The 19131-nt window shown below is 58.4% G+C and overlaps 1 protein-coding gene across 1 annotated transcript; it reads right to left on the reverse strand.

Moving 5' to 3' along the window:
• Positions 1-4632: 4632 nt before the first annotated feature.
• LOC122474447 (histo-blood group ABO system transferase-like) lies at positions 4633-18515 on the reverse strand. Its single transcript, XM_043565317.1, is given in 7 exon segments — positions 4633-5460; positions 5679-5832; positions 7986-8185; positions 14802-14857; positions 14969-15060; positions 18197-18256; positions 18434-18515. Coding segments are annotated over 7 exon segments (1332 nt in total). The 3' UTR covers positions 4633-4772.
• Between the last annotated feature and the right edge of the window lie 616 nt (positions 18516-19131).

Raw genomic sequence — 19131 nt, forward strand, 5'->3', positions numbered from 1 at the left:
TCCTAGGACAAATAAAACTTCACAAGGGGGGGGGGCACCTGTCATGATCTCGCAGCTTGTGAGTTCGAGCCCCTCACCAGCCTCTGTACTAACAGCTCCGAGCCTGGATCCTGCTTCCGATTCTGTGTCTCCCTCTCTCTGCCCCTCCCCTGCTCATACTCTGTCTCTCCTGTCTCAGAAATAAATAAACATTAAAAAATTAAAAAAAGAAATAAAAAGAGAGAGAGAGAACCACCACCAGGACTGTCTGCAGCACCTTGAGATGTCAGCCCCCGTCTTTCCAGCGCCGGCCTCACCAAAATGGATCCTTTCTTGAGTCACCACCCTTTCCTGTGTCTCTCTGCCCTTGGCTTTTGTCAGCGGTGAGTGGCCGAACCTGGTCTGTTGGGACCCTCGAAGCCAGTGCCCGTGCACACTCGGGCCCCCGTGACAGTAACCGAGCATGTCACACTCTCTGCTATCTCCACGTGTTCACCAGTCGGATGGGCGTTCGGGGAGGCTTCATTACACGGGCACGATTGATTGGATCACTGGTCACTGGGGACTGAACGCCGTCTCGGGCCCCTCTCCCTCCCCAGAGGTGGGGGGAGGGGATGAAAAGTTCCAGCCATCTAATCCCAGGGTTGGCTCCCCCAGCAGCCAGCCTCCCCCCTCAGGTAGAGTCCAAAAGCCACCCATGAACACAGCAAAAGGCAGTGTCACGGTTTTCATCACTCAGGAAATTGGGGAAATCTGTGCCACAAACAGGGGCGAAGACCAAATATATATTTACCGTGAAGCACAGTATCACGGTGCGTATTCAGTGGTGCACAACCGATGCCCAGATCTTTTGCATCTTGCAGAACCGGAACTCTATACCCGGTGGACAACAACTCCCGGTCTCCCTCTCCTGCCCAGCTCCCCAAAACCACCCTGCTCCTTCTGCTTCTGTGAGGCTGACCACCCTACATACCTCATCTCATAGAAGTGGAACCATGCAACGTTTGTGTTTTCGTGACTTGCTTAGTTCACTTCGCATCCTGTCCTCAAGGTTCACCCACATGGCAGGTGTCAGCAATTCCTTCCCGCTGAAAGCTGGGTGATGTACCAATGCACGTTCCTACCACATTTTGTTCGTCCATCACCCACTGGTGGAGGTGGACACTGGGGGTGCTCCTGCCTCTTGGCTGCTGGGAATTGTGCTGCTGCAAACTTGGGTGTGCAAATAACTCTTCACAATCCTGCTTTCAATTCTTTGCATGTGTATCCAGAAGTGGAAGGGCTGCATCATATGCCGGTTCCATTTTTAACGTTTGAGGAAACACCACACTGCTTTCCAGAGCGATGGCAGATTTTACTTTCCCACCAACAGGGCACGAGGGTTCTGATTTCTCCACATCCTCACCAATACTGGTTATTTTCTGGTTTTTCTCTTTGCTGTTTATAATAGTAGCCCCATCCTAGCCTGATCGGGGTTGGGGGGGAAGTAGACTCAAATTGTTGAAATCAGGAATGAACATGGAGACATCACTACCAACCTTACAGAAATAAAGAGGATTATAAGACGATACCACAAAGAGTTTTCCACCAGCACATCAGACAGCCTAGATAAAACGGGTAAATTTCTGGGCGCCTGGGTGGCTCATTCATTAAGACTGACTTCGGCTCAGGTCATGATCTCACAATTCGTGTGTTCAAGTCCCACATCAGGTGAGCTCGAGCCCCACTTCAGGTAAAACACAAGTTCCAGTGAGCCCCACTTCTCCATCTCTCTCTCTCTCTCTCTCTCTCTCTAAAAAAAAAAAAAAAACGATAAATTCCTAGAACTAAAAACACTACCAAAAGCAACTCAAGAATAAATAATAAATCTGAATAGACCTATAGTAAGAGATTGAATCAGGAATCAAAACCCTCCCAACAAAGAAAATCTCAGTGCCAGGATTCACTGCTGGTTAATTCTACCAACCATCTGACAAAGAATTAACACGACTTGTCCCCAAATTCCTCAAAAAGACAGGAGAGGACACTTCCTAATGCATTCACCATTGTTATCTTCTCCCTGGGGGATACTGTTCTCGTGGTTTCCTTTAGGTATTTGTGCATATTTGAAATCGTTGGTTTTAAGTAAGTCTAGAGAGTCTAATGCATGAGCTTCCTCAGGAACGGTTTCCGTCAATTGCTTTGTTTTCAACGGTCTACAGGGTCCATGTTCTTGTTTCTTTGCACACCTCAAAAGTGTTTTTTAGTTGGGGTGCCCGGGGGGCTCAGTTGGTTAAGCATCCGACTTCAGCTCAGGTCACGATCTCATGATTTGTGAGTTTTGGCCCCGCATCAGGCTCTCTGCCGTCAGCACAGAGCCCACGTAGGATCCTCTGTCCCCCTCTGTCTCTGCCCCCCATTCATTCTTTCTCTCTCTCAAAATAAATAAATAAACTTTTTGTAAAAAGTGTTTTGGGGGAGGCATCTGGGTGGCTCAGTCGGTTAAGTGTCTGACTTCAGCTCAGGTCATGATCTCATGGTTTGTGCGTTTGGGCCCCACGTCGGGCTCTGTGCTGACAGCTGGAGCCTGGAGCCTGCTTTGGATTCTGTGTCTCCCTCTCTCTCTGCCTCTCCCTACTTGCACTCTGTCTCTGTCTCTGTCTCCCTGTCTCTCAAAGAAACATTAAAAAATTTTTAAATGTTTTTTGTTGAAAATTGACATTTTGAATAGTATAATGTACAACTCAAATATCAGTCTTCCCCTCCAGGGTTTCCTGGCACAGCTCGCAGTAGTTGCTACTGTAGTGACTTTTCTGAACTAATTGTGTAAAATCTGTATTCCTTGTCGTGTGTGGTCACCGAAGTGTCTGTTCTGTGAATGTAGTGCTCATTGGGCAGACATTGCCTTAAACACCCGGAACCACCGCCCAACCCCCAAAGAAGAAAACAACCTCCAGTCTTTACAGATGGGGAGGAGATGGTCTGCAAAGATCAGGATACAACTTCCACACCACCCAGGCTGTTTACAACTCTGCCTTGACCTTTACTTCCTAATTGCAGAGTCTGACAGTCACCAGAGGGGAGAGCCGGGGCCCTTCTCAGGTCTTTCCTGAACATGCACCCGGCCCATGCACGCAAGCCTCCTAGAGGCTCAGGAATAATGGGCCAGAGGTTCTAGGTCCTTATTCCCTAAAGCTCCTCACCACTCGGCCTTTCTTCCAGTCGTTCTGCTCGGTTCAGCCATTGCCTTAGGCAGCCGAGACTAACATATGCCTTGAAATGTTTTGAACATTTAGTGCCCTCCGGTAGCCACCTCACCACTGGGAGAGTTGGCGGCCAGCAAGAAGTCACAGATGACACCAAGGGTCTGGACCTGGTGTCTCTCTCCTGACATGGGGGCACCTGCGGGCGGAGCAGATACCTGACACGGACGGGTGGGCAGGGGAGGCCCGAGGCCCCCAGGGGTGTGTGTCTGGCATCTGGACTGAACAGTTCGGTTCAGATGGGGTGGGATCGGTGAGGCCTAAGGGACGGGGCCCCGGGGTCCTTCAGGCTGAGGAGGAAGATGAGGGGAGCACAGGGGACTGAGGAGGCTCAGGTTAGACAAGACAGAGCTGAGCAACTCCTCTGGGGGAAAGTGGGTCAGGTCCAGGCTCACGGGGACAGACCTTGAGGCCACTGTGCTACGTGAAATAAGCCAGTCCCTAAAGGACCGATATTGGAGGACCCCGCTCATGACGGACCGAGAACAGTCAGATTCAGAGGGGTGGGAGGAGCAGTGGGTGCCGGGCCCGGGGAGGGGGATGGGTGTGGGAGGGTTAGGGTCTAGTGGGCAGACCCAGAGTTTGGGGTGACGAAAGAGTCGTGAAAATGGACGGAGGGGACAGTTGCAGAACAGTGAATGTGCCTATTGCCACTGAATTGTACACCTGAACATGGTTAACATTATCAAGGTTATAGGGGCGCCTGGGGGGCTCAGTCGGTTGAGCGTCCAACTTCGGCCCATGGTTCGTGGGTCGAGCCCCGCGTCGGGCTCTGTGCTGACGGCTCGGCGCCTGGAGCCTGCTTCGGATGCTGTGTCTCCCTCTGTCTCTGCCCCTCCCCGCTAGCTCATGGTCTCTCTGTCTCTCAAAAATAAATAAACCTTATAAAATTAAAAAAATAAATAGAAAACATCCGACATAAAATTGGAGCCGTTTACAGCGGCAAGTGCCCCAGAAATTGTAACAGTTGGCCAACGTCACGGAGAAATAGCAGTGGCAACGCGGGCCGCCCTGTCCTTGATGTGAGAAGGGAGACGCAAGGCGGAGAAACTGCAGCACTCACCCTGGCCGGGGCCTCGAGGATGCGCACAAGGCAGGTTTGCGGGACAACCCGCAATTCCCGTCATCCGCCAGGAACATTTTAGTGGCAGTGACAGGGCAAGTGCGACACCCACAACACCGCAGTGACCGAGGGAGGCCAGGGGGTGGGGGGACTGTCCTGCCCCAGCGGGCGGCGGGCTGTGCCTCAGGCTGCCGGGAAGCCAGGCGCCAGCCAAGGGGGTCCTGATCCGGTCTCACCTTCACGTCCTGCCCGCGGCTGCAAGAGACCTTTCAACTCTGACCAGGAACCCGAAGAGCAAGGGGTCTTGCTGGTGCTGTGCCCCCCGGCAGGCCCCCGGTGAGCCCTAACTGTGCCCGTGCCCGATGCGGGCGGCGCCGGGCCTCGGCGATGTCCCCCGACCGGACAGAGAAAGGGAGCGGCGACAGCCCATCCGCTCTGACGGCTGGGGTCAGGGTGGCACCCCTGACGGACACTAGGCCAGCCCGTCATCAGTCCCGGATGACCCGGTGACTCTTGGGCACGGTCACATACCTCAGCTTCGTCACGACGGCGGGCCAGCCCAACAGTTGTTCGTCCCACAGGTACTCGGGGGACAGCACCTTGGTGGGCTTGTGGTCCAGCAGGTACCTGTTCAGGTGGCTCTCGTCGTGCCTCACGGCCTCGATGCCGTGGGCCCGTTCGACCACCGTGGCCTGGTGACAGGCCGACGTGAGCCGCAGGACCTCGGCCACCGACCCCCCGAAAAAGCCTCCCGCGTACTAAAACTCACCCTCGTCCCTGGGGACGTGCGCCTGGGACTGCGGCCCGCACTCGTAGGTGAAGGCCTCGCGGGCCGCCCCGTAGAAGCCGGGGTGCAGGGTGCCGAAGAGGGGGGACAGGATCTCCACGCCCACGTGGTCGCGGAACCTCATGTCCACATCCACGCACACCAGATAGTCCACCTCGCGGAGGAAGCGCCGCCGGGAGAAGTTGCTGATCATCTCCATGCGGTGCATGGACACGTCCTGCCAGCGCGAGTAGTTCCGGACCTCCAGGACCACCACCTGCCTCCCTTCCCCGAGGGGCACGCGGGGCACATCCCCCGGCCGGTCGGTGAACACGTAGTAGGCGACCCTGTGTCCCACCATGAAGTGCTTCTCCACCGTCTGCAGGAACAGCTCCAGGAAGGCCACGTATCTGCAGGGACAGGGGACAGGGTGGGAGGAGGGTCGCTGCCAGAGGCTGGCGGCAGGAGCCCAAAGCCTGGGCCGTGGACCTGTGCGCCTTATCGAGGAGGCAGACCCTCGGCTGCTTAAGGAACAGCCGCTGTCCTGGCCTGTCCTGGGCGAGTCTGCCCGCGGCGCCTCCCTAACCTCTGCCTCGGGGGACGGGGGACCATCAGCGCCCCGTCTTACAAAGGGGAGCGAGCCTGAGGCGGAGGAGGCTGGAAACCCGTGCAGCCTCGAGTCAGCATGCTGGAGCCAGCAGCGCACCCCGGTGCCGAGCTCCCCTGGCAGACCCCCTCCACCCGCAGGACCCGCCCCTGGCAAATGCCCTGCAGGTTCCCACCTGCTGTGAGGGAGTCGACACCCTTCGGGCACAGCTCTGGTCAACGTGGCCTCGCAGACTTCGCAGAACCTGCAGGGCCGGCCACCTGCCCCTCTTGGCTCAGTAGTCGGTCCCTGGCCCCCCAGGACTGTGTCTGCCCCTGCAGGGCCCTCCCTTGAAGGCTACTGGGCCCTCAGTCAATGGCGGGTATTCCGGGGAGGGGTCACCCCCCCATCTCCCCAGATCAGGACTCAGGCCCAGCATGTGGCCAGGGGAGGCCAAAGAGGGCCCCTGGAGGAAGAGGGGGCTTGCTCGGGCCCCAGCACTGAACCCGAGCGTGTAAGCTTCCGGGTCCAGGTCTGTATCTCCCCAACCCCAAGAGGTTGAAAGTCTTCTCCAACCGCCTCCCATGGCTGGTCCCTCTTCGAGGGGGCTCGCTGCTCCCCACCCTGCACACAGCAGCTCCCCCGTCATCGGGCAAGTGCGGTGAGCCCCTCGGTGACAGTTTTTTGAGCAGGCCCTAAGGCTACTTCCCGGTGCCTGGCCCAGAAACCCCTCCCACAGGGAAGGTGGGCACTCCATTTCAATAGACGACACGCACACACTCACACACACACACCCCTGCCCAGCCACCAGTCAGGTCATCAGGGGCAAGTCCAGACCCAGCCGATGTGATCGTGGGTTCACAGCTCGACTCGGGGAGTCTGGTTTCGTCTGAGGACATGCCCACCACCTGCCCACCCCCTGGGGACTGCACTCGGAGCCCAGAGGGGACACACGCGGACAGCCAGCGCACGCGCAGCAGGCACTTCTGCGTCAGAGTTACTGGCGCTGGCCGAGGAGCCTGGGCAGTGAAGCTTCTGGTTGGTGATTTCAGCCACTTGTGTCCAGGGACTGGAGTAGGATTCTGAGGCGACCCTGTGCCCTTCTTACTCCCTGCACTTGGGGCCAAGACCTGGGAAAGTGGTTGCAAAGGCCTCAGGGCCGTCCTCTGGGGTCTCGGGTGAGCTCTCCGGAAGGAGGAAGCCCCACCTGTCCACACGCGGGCCCCGCACCTACGAGCTTTCACTTCCCCCATGGCGATCCCGAGAGAGGATGCTGTCGTCAGCCCCACTTTCCAGAGCCTCAGAGAGACCACGCCACTTACCTGCGGCTGCCCAGCTCATTCGGCGGAAGTCACCTGTCCCTGGAGTCCCAGGGCCTCACTGCTCAGCTCCCTCACAGGAGCCTGGGGTCTGGCACCGAGTGCTGTGCCTGACCTGGCTGTCCCCCCTCCATGACCGTCACCCTATGCGGGAGCACACAGGAGCCCAGCTCCACAGGCACTGGCTTCCTACCCGTCCAGGGAAGCACACAGCTTACTCCCTTCTGCTTCTGCGGCTGGAGGAGGGCTCCCCTGCCGCCTGGAGGTTGGGGTGCTCTGCTGCTTCCTTGACTCAGCAGAGGAGCAACCTGGGGTCATTGGTGGGTCTGGAGCTGCCTTCCTGGGTGACGTGCAGCCTTCCGTCTCTGGAGGCAGCGCTACAGCCGGCATCGAGCCAGGGCTAGCTGGTGGGAGAACACCGACCCTGACCTTGGGCCTGGCACCGGAGCCAAAGCTGGAGCGGCCTCGATCTCGGCAGTTGAATCAGTGCCGGACCTGGAGTTGACTCGAGCTGGGAAGGGGCTTGACCTCTGGCTCTGGAGCCGGTTCTGGCTCTAGTTCTGAGCTGGTGACAGAACCGGCTGTGCCAGTGGCTCAGACGCAGAGGCCGGGGCTCAGACCGACTCTGAGTCTGGCGCTTTGATGGAGCTGGCTGGCTCTGCAGGTCTCTCAAGCTCTTGAGCCCGTGTCTGAGCTGACTCTAGGGCGGGATCTGGCGCTGAGGCCACTTCCGGTGCTGACGCTGGCTCTGGAGACGGTTCCAGCCCTAGAGATGCCTGTAGCTCTAGTCGTGCTGCCGGGAGCGATGAGGACCAGGTCTAGTTCACTCCTGCCTTGTCCGTTGCTCTGGAATGCACGTCGGTCCGACCCAGGCTCCAGAGCTGGCTGGTGCCGGACCTGGCAAGTCGGTTGACGACAGAGCTGCCTCTGTCTCTGCAGCCGGTGATACCGCGGGTGCCTGTGCTGGTTCCAGCCCTTCCGCTGGTCCTGGAGCCGGTGCTGGAGCCGGCTGTGGTTCCGGGGCTCTCACGTGAGCTGATGTTAGAACAACGGCTCTGGACTTGACACTGGATCAGGTGGGAGAGCCGGCCCGCGCTCCGTAGCTGCTGCTCTGTCTGCTGTTGGGCTTGTGCCGGAGAGGGCTCTAACTCCGGATTCGGTACCAAAGAGCTGGCCCTGAAGGCGGTGCGAGCTTTGGAGCCGGGGGTCAAGCCCGCACCATGGGCGGCACTGGTGACATAAGAGGACGAAAATTGGCCACGTGAGCGCCTTCCCACGTGCCTTTGCAAAACCAGAAAACGTTCCAGCGCGTGTAGAAGCCCCAGCCCGAGGATCCACCCCAGGGCGTCTTCCTCACCTGTAGACCGTATGCGTGAATATCAAATACCTCTCTTTTCTTCCCTTCCTTGACTTCTTATCGTGTAACATAAGGTGCATTAATAACGGCTCACTTCACATGATAGGATGTAAGTCACAGGATATCAATGACAAGCGTGGACGTCCCCTGAGAGCTCAGCATCCTCCTCGGGAAGAGGATTTGTATGGTTTGAACTGTATGTGGGACAGCTGTGCTACGTTAGGAGGGAGGATGACTGTCTCACTCTCTTTATTTGGAGCTTAACCTGGAGAACCTCAACTACCACAGCGCTAAACTGACTTTCCGTTCCCACTTTAAGAGTCTCTGTCACTTGCGGGCCTTAGAGACCGAGTGCCACGTAGCGTGCAAAGTGCCTCCCCGGTCCAGGCCTCGTGCTGCGTACTGGGTTCTGCGGGCACCTCCTGGGAATGCCGAGAAGTGCGAGGCTGATACTTTCCTGGCTGAGGACACAGGTGACCCCCCAAGCCCTCTTACCTGGAAGAAGCCACATTGTGGGCTCAAGCTGCCGCTTGTGAGACCGGCCAGAAACACCGTCAGCACCCAGACTCCCGGAAGACAAAAGCGGGCCTCCCGACGCGAGGCCTCAGAAAACAAGCCAGAAACGGTCTTTTCGGAACATGGACTTCCACAAAGGAAGTCAGTACAGAAGATGCTGCATTCCCTCTGACATGCGTCTCGGGTGAGCAGGGGATTTCGCCTCCTGGTCATTACCCGTTAGGACACATGCTTGATATGCTCTGTTTCCCGTACAGTTGTCTCCTTTAATGCTAAAAGTTCTCACTCTACAGTCGGGACAGAGAAGAGGAAATCATGGCATACGCATGCCAGAGGCAGCCACCACCTGGAAGATTATCACTACTATTTTGATTTCTAGTTGTCCCTTGGGCGTGTCCTCTGAACGGGCCCACCCCCAGGCACACAGCGGCCCGAATGAGGTTAACCAGGACCAAAGAGCTCCCATCCGCATCCTGATGAGCTTCCAGAGAAGTTCTGTGTGTTTGTGTGAGGGAGAAAGACAGAAGAAGAGGGAAAGCGACGCGACTTCGTGGCTTTCAATCTGCTGTAAAATCTGATCGCCACTAAGTACAGAAAACCCTTGACAGAATCCAACACGATTTCGTGATACGAACGCTCAAAGCAGAAACAGAAGGGAATTTCCTGAGCCCTCCTACAGGCCACCTGTGAACAAGCCACAGCTCCTGTCACCCGGAAAGGAGGAAAGACCGGAAGCCTTGGCCCTGAGGTCAGGAGCAAGACGGACCAGGCCCAAGCCCCGGCTGCAGCCCACCCTGTCCTGGAGGTCTCAGCCGTGTCAACGAGGCAAGAAAGGGGGATAACAGACATCTAGGTCGGAGGGAATGAAGGAAAGCCGTCTCTACTTGCAAACAACGTGACTGGGTATACAGGAAATCGTACAGAATACACAGAAAATCTTCCGAAGTAATAAAATAGTTCAGCAAGGCTGCAGGATACAAGCACAGTACCAAGAAAGAAATTGTACGAGACAGCAAACTGGTGCAGCCGATGCGGAAAGCAGCATGGAAGCTCCTCAAGACATCGAAAAGAGAAACACCATGTAACCCGGCAATTCGACTTTCGGGTATTTATAGGAAGAAAACGAAACACTCACACCAAAAGATATCTTACCCCCGCCCCCCAGCATTCCTTACAGAGTCAAGACATGGAAGGTACCCAAGCGTCCACGATGGATGGACGGATAAAGAGGAAGTGGGAGTGTGCGCACACAGACACGTACATATCATAGAATATTAGTCAGTCATAAACAAGGAGGAAACCCGTTTGTGACAACACAGACGAGGATATTATGCTAAGTGAAATAAGTCCGACAGAGAAAAACAAATATCATATCTCCTTTATAAGTGGGATCTTATTTTTTTTTAATTTTTTTTCAACGTTTTTTATTTATTTGGGGGACAGAGAGAGACAGAGCATGAATGGGGGAGGGGCAGAGAGAGAGGGAGACACAGAATCGGAAACAGGCTCCATCTCCGAGCCATCAGCCCAGAGCCTGACGCGGGGCTCGAACTCATAGACCGCGAGATCGTGACCTGGCTGAAGTCGGACGCTTAACCGACTGCGCCACCCAAGCGCCCCGTAAGTTGGATCTTAAAAACAGAGCTCAAAGAACTCACAGATAGAGCGATCACACTGGTGGTTGCCAGAGTCAGGGGCTAAGGGATGAGCGAACTGGGGAAGGTGGTCGAAAGGTACAATCTGCCAGTGATGAAAGAAATAAGTCTAGGGACGTGATGTGCAGCGTGGTCACTATAGTTAATACTGCATTGCACGTGTGCAAACTGCCAAGGGGTAAATCTGAAAAGTCTCTGTAACAAGAAAACATGGGCAACTAGGTGTGCAGATGGACGTTAACAGGGCCTGCTGTGTGATCACTCGGCCATACACACAGCTACCCAATCATCGAGGTATATACGGAACTGACTGAATGCCACGCGTAAGTTAAACGAAATCAGGGGCGCCCGGGGGGCCCAGTCGGTTAAGCAGCCGACTTGAGCTCAGCTCATGATCTCATAGTTCGTGGGTTCAAGCCCCGCATCGGGCTCTGTGCTGATGGCTCAGAGCTGGAGCTGCTTCGGATTCCCCGTCTCCCTCTCTCTCTGCCCCTCCCCCACTTGCACTCTGTCTTTCTCTCTCTCTCTCAAAAAGAAACACTACAAGTAGGTGAACTGAAAGACAGCATCACGAAAGCTAGAAGGCACCCTACTGAATGGGACAATGAATCGGCTAAGGACATATATCCTAAGAGACTTGCATGTGGAATGCATATTAAATCTTACAACTCAGTAGGAAGAAACTACGCATCCAATTTAAAAATGGGAAATGCAGGGGCGCCTGGGTGGCTCAGTTGGTTGAGCGGCCGACTTCGGCCCAGGTCATGATCTCACAGCTCGTGAGTTCGAGCCCCGCGTCGGGCCCTGTGCTGACCGCTCAGAGCCTGGAGCCTGCTTCTGCTTCTGTGTCTCCCTCTCTCTCTGCCCCTAACCCACTCACATTCTGTCTCTGTCTCTCTCAAAAATAAATAAACATTAAAAAAAATTAAGAAAAAATGGGAAATGCAGCTGAGGAGACGTTACTCGAGAAACGATAAACAAGTACTGACAGTGTTCCACATCGTTCTTTAGGATGGAAATCCAATCAAGGCCACAATGAGATACAAGTTCACATCCACCAGGACGGCTGTCATTAAAAAGATAGATATGAAGAAGTGTTGGCAAGGATCCGTAGACGTTGGGGTCCTCTTCCTTTGCTGGCAGAAATATAAAGTGATGTAGCCCTTTGGGAGACGGTCTGGCCATTTTTCAAAACGTAAACACGGAGTATCCGTATGATCCAGGGATGAAAACCTGTGAAAAGCCTGACCGTGAACATTCACAGCGTTGCCGCTCACAGTTGCCCAAAGGTAGAAACACCCCCAATGTCCATCGACTGCTGAGTGGATACAGAACACGGCCTATCTACACAATAACAATGATTTGAAGAACATTATGAGGCTTGAGACCGACTGAACTCCCGGTCCATGCCGCACTCATGGTGAACCTTGACAACATCAGCTGCATTAAAGGAGCCTCCGGAAACCAGCACATGTGCATTATTCTGTGTACAGAAAAGGCCCAACACAGCCTCCCTAGCTACAGCTGGGCACCTGCTACCAGGTCATTACAGGAAAAATGACCTCAGGTGTGCCCCTGCCCCAGGCGCCCCGAGGGGGTCGAGGGCAGTGGTGGTGGACGGCGCTCCCCTTGGTGCCGAGGATCTGCCCTCTCACCTGCTGGATGACGGGGGTCCCCGATCCTCCATGGAGGGACGGAGGTCTCCAGCCGGTCCCTTCATACACAAACAAGGACAGTGCAAGACAAAGGCCCGGGGACAGGCAAAGGATCCCCGGGCCCCCGGGGCGGCTGGGCAGTCGAAGGGCACCCAGACCAGTCCTAAGTGGACTCTGGGCACCGGCTGAGCCCCGTGCAAGGTCTGCAAACTGTGGGCGGGCACGGGTCGCCCTGCAACAGGTTGCGCACACCCAGTGCCCACGACGAGGCCCCACAGCGGCTGGAGGAACCCTTCCAACACCCCCAGGGACGTGCGCCACACGGGACCAGGAGGGGCGGAGTCTCCAGGGCGGGGTGCGCCCTACCGACCTGGTCCAGGGACGCGGCTGGGTCTCCGGACTCGGCTAAGTGAGGACAGAGGCCCGCGACCTGAGCCCCAGCCTCCCTTCCCCTGCCCCAGGCGTGCGTCTCCTCCCCTGCCCTGGCTGGAGGGCCCCAGTCCTGCCCCAGTGTCCCCACCCCTGCCTCCAGCGTCCCCACCCCCTGCCTCCTGCTACCCTCCAGCCCTGCTGAGAGCCCACACTGCCCCCAGGCTGGGTGAGCGATGTGGTTCCACCTCAGGCCCTCAGGGACAGTTGGGAAACAAGCCAGGAAAGGCGGACACTGGCCCAGGGCAGCTGTAGGAAACACCTGTGCGTTCACTCCTCTGTTCCGGCTGTTATTGGCCATGTGAAATTCTGGAACGAAAGGCTGGGCCAGTTTCAGGTGGAATACAAAAGGTAGACACTGCAGGGAGGGCTGAGACCCTAGTAACACAGCAGGTTTCCGGGGGAGATGTGCGTCCCCCAACATCCCCGCCCCTTCCAGGCGGCCCTGCCGCCCCAGACCCTGCACGCCAGCCACGGTGTCTCCCGCCGGGGTGCTGGCCGGGGTCCAGCGTCTGCCATGACCCTAATTGTAGAGGACCTTGTTTCAGAAAATCTAGAACAGGGTGTTATGCAGACATCGTGTGTGATACCTTGTTCCAGTTACTGGCATATTTCCAACAGGATGTTAGAAATGAGAAAAAGAACAGTGATGGGCCCGGAGACACCCCATAATCCCACCGCTGACCTCCACCTCCCCTGGCTCACAGGTGGGTCCTGGGCGTTTGAGTCGGCATCAAACTGGGAAAAGGGTGCTTGGCTTTCCGCGACATCGCCCTCGGACGCCCCAGTGTCGTGGCTCCAGGGACTGACCGGCTAGAGGTCACCTGCTTAGCCCACACGCGTGTCCAGACAGGCAGGCTGCAGTCCCCAGGCGCTTCTCCCTGCCCCTCCGCTTCAGCTCTGTGCTGCCCCTGCCTTTCGCCTGGGGGCCGTGTGGACTCCGCTCCCTCCCGTTACTCCCTCTGCCGCAGGCCGGCGGCCACCACGTCCCCAGCCGGAGAGGGAGGGCCGACGAGAACACCCACAAGCCACGTATTTCTGGTGTCTGTGCCCGGCTCGAGCGGCACCCACTCCGGTCAGCTCCATCCGCACACACCCCATCCCGTCCCCTGCTGGATTCTCAGCCCTAAAACTGTGCCGGGTGAGGAATAACACGTCACATCTCGCTGACTCACTGGGACCATCCCAGAGCCGCATGACGCGGACCCTGCTGTTTACAGCGACAGATGGGAGCCGCAGCCTCGTGTCCATTCATTCATCCCCGCACGCGTCAGCACCCGTGTCTGTCTGCTGCTGTGTGCAGGCACCCGCACACGATGGTGAAGCCCAGACACCACCCCGCCCTCGAGCTCACAGCCTAAGCGGTGGGACGGTGTCTCCCCCACGGTCAGCAGCTGGGGGCCACAGAGGCAGTGCATCCCCACCCTCCCCAACCTGCAGTGACCCCCGACTCCTGGCCCGACATCCAGCGCCCTGCGTGAGCTGGTCCAGACGCCCTCCCCCGTGGGCACCCCTCACCCCACTCTGGCCTCCCCAGGGCCTTCCTCCCCCCAGGGAGCCCACGGAGCCCAAGCCCCTCAGAGGCCCCAGCCGCCACCGCCCCTCCCATGGCCCCCACCCAGGACGTCCTCATCTCCAGGGTTGGAGCCTCCTCAGACTCCCGTGTGAGCTCAGGCTTTGGGTCGGATTGTCCGAGGGGCAAACCCACAATAGGGCCATGTCCCAGCCCTGTGACCCACAAGCTCACGTGGTGGGTGTCAGAGCCTCATTTTCTTCATTGAAAATGGGGTCTGTGACTCCCATCTCAGGAAGGTGAGCCGGAGGCACGGGGGTCACCTGGCTGGGGGAGCCCCAACCCAGGACAAGACCTGTGATGGTCAGGGCAGGGCTCCATGAGGGTGAAGACTGACTCCCTCGTTCCCGTTCACGGCTGGACTTGGTCACTCAGAGCTGAGTGCCCTTGATCCCGGGGCCGCAGTTCATGTATAAGAAGGGGTGAAGTCAGTGAGCACCCCGGGGGGTCCCTAGCAACTCTAACCACCCCCAACACTCAGACATCCCCACGATGTGCCCCCTCCTTCCTGGGCTCCCTCCCACCCCTCTGACCCGGCCAGGGCTGCAGCCAGGGACAGGCTGCCCCTTGTGTCCCGCGTCCTGGCAGGAAGACCGTGGGAGGAGGTGGAGAGAAGGAGGGGGGGCGGGAGGTGACAGGTTGATCCTCTCCTTGCCCGTACTTGGTGTCCACCGTCTCCTCCAGGCCCCCTGCCCCGGCCGTGCACCCAGCTGGACCCTGGGGGGGAGCGTGGGGTCTGTGACAGCTGGGACGGTATAGGTACATTCGGCGACCCTCGTGTACCCGCGTGTCCAACCCACCCGGCCCTCAAGTCTGCGGCCCACTGGCTGGGGTGAGGCTGATCCGAGGGTTCACAGGATTTGGGGTATAGGGAGCGGTCTGGCAGCAGGGCTCACACGGGATCAGCAGCACGGAGCCCCCTGGGGAGGGCACACAGCCGTGCCAGGCCGAGGACACGAGACCCAGCTGCCCTTTGCTAGGGAGGCCTGTGTGCCTGGCACATCTCCTCTCCCTCCACCCAGGAGGAGAGCCTGGGCCCTGTCCACGCTGACGTCACTCCACGCCCAACCTCAGGGCCAGGTGGGAGACTGAGGCCAGGGACCGGCCCAGGTTACGTGAGGTGGGCAAAGTCCAAGCAGTGGGGGTCTCCGTCCTAGGCCAAACTCAGTCCTGCCCTGGGGTTCGCCCTGGGAATGAGACCCATGAGATCCCGTCGGATCCGTATCAACGCCATACGAGGTGGGGCTGTTATATCTGGATGTCCCCAGACCGTACAGGCAAGCACACGCACACACAGACAGACAGACAGACACACAGACACACGCACACTGACCACCCGGCAGCGGCTCAAGGGGAGTACACCCTGGAGGGGGGAGGTGACACCGGGGCAAGGAGAAGGGGACTGGAGGCAGCTCTGCCACGGGGCAGGGGTCCCCAGTGGGCTGGCAGCACAACCAGGGCCCATACGTGGGATGGGGAGATGTGCCAGCCTGATGGCCAGGGGGTCTCCAGGGTACCCAAGGGGCTGCCTAGGCTGGCACTTCCCCGGGGCACCCAGAGAAGATGGGGTCTGGGGTCCTGTGTCCATCACCAGCCCGGAGCGGAAGGTGCAGGAGACATACGTGTGCGGGTCCTCCAGGACCCCCACCCTTCGCTCTATGTGTGTGTGTCTGTGTGTGTGTGTGTGTGTGTGTGAGTGTGTACAATGGTTAAAAACCTTGGTGAATATGGCTTACGTGTCTTCTTAGGGGGAGGAGGGCCATGGGGACAGCGCTCCCCCTTGCTGGCTGTGGGTCAGAGGCCGTACCACCTCCTCGGTTGGGTCCGGGGCTCGCTTTTGGGATCCAGGTGCGTACACACAGCGGGGAGCAGACAAGGTGCTGAGGGCAGGCATGGATGCATCCACAAAGGAACAAGGACAGAGGCGGTTTCTGTCAATGACAGCACCTGATGCATATCAATTCACCAGGTTATTCGAGAGAAGGTAAACGTCCACTACATTGCGGGAAGGTTCTGGGGACTTGGACTTAGAGCAATGAGCCAACCTAGTTCCTGCTCGCCTGGAGCTGACTGGAGCAGGGAGGGGTTCACTGAGGACTTCTGGTGACAGCCGTGTGGTCTCGCTGGGATCAGCGGGCTCGACCAGCAGCTTAGGACCAAGCCAAGTGAGGCCCGCGGTGGAGGGGCTATGCCCCAGCTACCCCGGAGAAGCAAGCCTCCGTTCCCTTGGCCTGTCCTTAGATTTCCCATCTGTCAAATGGGTGTGTAGGGAAACACGCTCCTCGATTTGTCCGTGAACGTGGTCTCGACTCTTCCGGGCAGATGAGGAAGAACTTCCTGGTGGTCGGTCTCCCCACTGGTAACTCCAGGAGAGGGGTTGACACCACCAAGGGGATGGGGCGGCACCCCCGGGGAATGGCTAGGGATCCTTTTCTGGTTAGCGGCCAAGCTGGACCGGGAGCCCTGGCCTCCAAACTCCGTCCTCAACCTCCCTACCGCCCAGATCCTCCCTCCTGATCCCTTGCTGTGACCTCCGCCTGAGATCCCGGAGGAGGCCCAGGAATGTCTCCCAGGAAGGAGGGGCTACGTGGTCGATCATGTCTTAGAACCCTGGAAGGAGCAGGAAGACAGCGCTCCCCAGACCTTAATCGCCAAGGGCAGGTGGGGGCAGGGCCTCTAGCCCAGTGAGTGCATGCACCTCCCTTTTCTTACCGGAGGGCAGAACCTTCTGTCTGGAGTAACGGCCAGCGTTTTCCCGGGAGCCCAGCAGACGGCTCTGGAAAGCTCAGGGTAGACCCAGACAGCCATGTCAGCCCCCGGGGGGCCTCACTACCGGGACCGGGCGACAACAGGAGACGTGTCTCTGTGGACAGATGCCGGGTCTCAGGCCACCTGCCACGGGCTCTGCCCTAGACGTTCTGGGTGACCTTGGACAAAACCTCAGCGTTGCCTGCTATAAAAAGAAGCGATGGATTCCTCATGGGCTCGTCAAGCTGTGCTTCTGGGATTGGGGGTCGGGCCTCTAGGGGGCCGTGGAGGTTCGGGGAGTCCACGCCTCATCCCGGTGTCACCCTGAGCAGCTCTGTCCTGTGTTTGCCACACAGGGCTTCTGCCTCAGGTACCTTCGGGACAGCATACGCCTGCCCCCATATAGGTGAGGTTTGAAACCGTAAGGGCAGGTGAGCGCTGGGCCAAGCCTGTCCCTCCGGGTCTCTGCTCCTCTGTTCCGTGTTGTCCTGTGCGCTCAGGGGGGACCAGTGGGTATGCAGTCTGGTTGCTCCGTCTACAGGAGTCCAGCTGAACCTGCGGGTCATTCTTTTACCAAATCCCATCGTCCCGCACTCGCTAAGGCCTGGCCTCGACCCACAGCCCCCATCCTGTCCCTGATCCCACGCTGGTCACGGGGAGCAAATCTGCAAGCTCTTCTGAGACCAGCAGGCCGGGACCCCAGGAGCAGACCCAGGGAGAGGAGAGGGCTCCCCCTGCATCCGGCAGAGGAGCTGAGCGTGGGGCAAGGGGCCCAGACCCAGATGTGAAGGAGGGCATGTTCGGAGGGGCCTGTGTGCCCAGCAGGCTCACCCTGGGCTGGAGAGAAGGCCTTGCACTTTGGAGAAGGCTGGGAGGGACGAAGGTCCAGCCTCCCTCATCCGCTGTGGGGGTTGGGGCCGCCTTGCCGTTCAGGCTCCACAGGCTGGGACCTGGGGCAGGTGGTCTGGACCTTCTGGACTCGTGCTTCCTTGCAGGGACATGTGCAGAGGCCTCCCTCCCAGACTCGCCAGAGGGGACACAGCGCAGGAAGATTCAGACCCTGCAAAGGAAGATGCCACCCGGGGGACCCCGTAGGGTCGTGCTCACTGAAGAGGTCATGGTGCTCAGCACACAGCAGGGACCTGAGTTCCCCAGCTGAATTAGGGAAGGAGGAACGGAAGGAGGGAGGGAGGGGAACCATAGAAGCGGGGTCCACACCAGCTCAGGTCAGAGGTCCGGTCAGAGGGCGTCACAACTCGGGCCCTGGAAGGGGGCATGGACACGTCCTTCTGTCCCTCCAGTGCTGACCTTCCTCCACGTGGGACCTGTTGACCTCCTGGATCGTCTCCACCTCCTCCGCAAACAACGCTGAGTGTTCCCAGAAGGGGGACAGTGGTCAGGGGCCAAGAGGGGCTTCCGGAATCCTGTGCCCTGGGGGACTCTGGGACAGCTTTCCAGGTGGCCCTTTTATGTCCTCCAGGCACCAGGCCACGATTCCACCTCATCTCTCAGGGAATGCGACAACCCATCTACAAGGCCCGTTACATCCCCATGTCACAGATGGGAACACCGAGGCTAATACCACAGCCTGGGTCACTAGTAAGACGAACTGGGTCAGGAAGCCCATCTCCTTGACTTTGGATTGTCCTACCCGCAGGCGTGCATCTTGGCGTCCTGGGGCTCGGGGTCCCTCTTCCTGGGAAACCCCACCACATACCGAGGGCCCCCCCTGAACTCAGGGGAGCAGAGCGACCAGCCTGCCTGGGGCCCCACATGGGGCTGGGGAAGGGCCGACCCCGGGCTCTGGGGGCTCTCCCAGTACTGGGCCAGCCGGTCCCCTGCAGGACGAGGACTTCTCGCTGGGGATCGGCTGGGGCCTTGGCTTCCTCACGTTGTCACCTGGGCTGCCGGTCCCTAGACCAGAAACCTGCCCGTCTGAAGTGACCAGCGCTGTGTCCCTCAGGTCTCACTTGCCCGAGTCCCACCCCGGAATGTCCCGCATCTCTGATGCCTGCTCCCATGGGGGTCGCCTCCCCTTGGACTGGGACAGGTCTGGCCTCCATTCCGGGGAACGCACTGAGTCGGAGCATTATTTGGCCCAGAGGCCTGTGAACCTTCTGGCCCTGGGTCGTGAGGGATGCTCTCCCCTCTGTGCTGTGACCGTCCGGCCTTCTGCATCTCCCAGTTTCTGTTTGGGCCACGGGAGGACCCGCCGTGTCCTGTCTGGCTTCAGGCTGTGGTGT

The sequence above is a fragment of the Prionailurus bengalensis genome, chromosome D4 (assembly GCF_016509475.1).
Source record: "Prionailurus bengalensis isolate Pbe53 chromosome D4, Fcat_Pben_1.1_paternal_pri, whole genome shotgun sequence".
Lineage (NCBI taxonomy): Eukaryota > Metazoa > Chordata > Mammalia > Carnivora > Felidae > Prionailurus > Prionailurus bengalensis.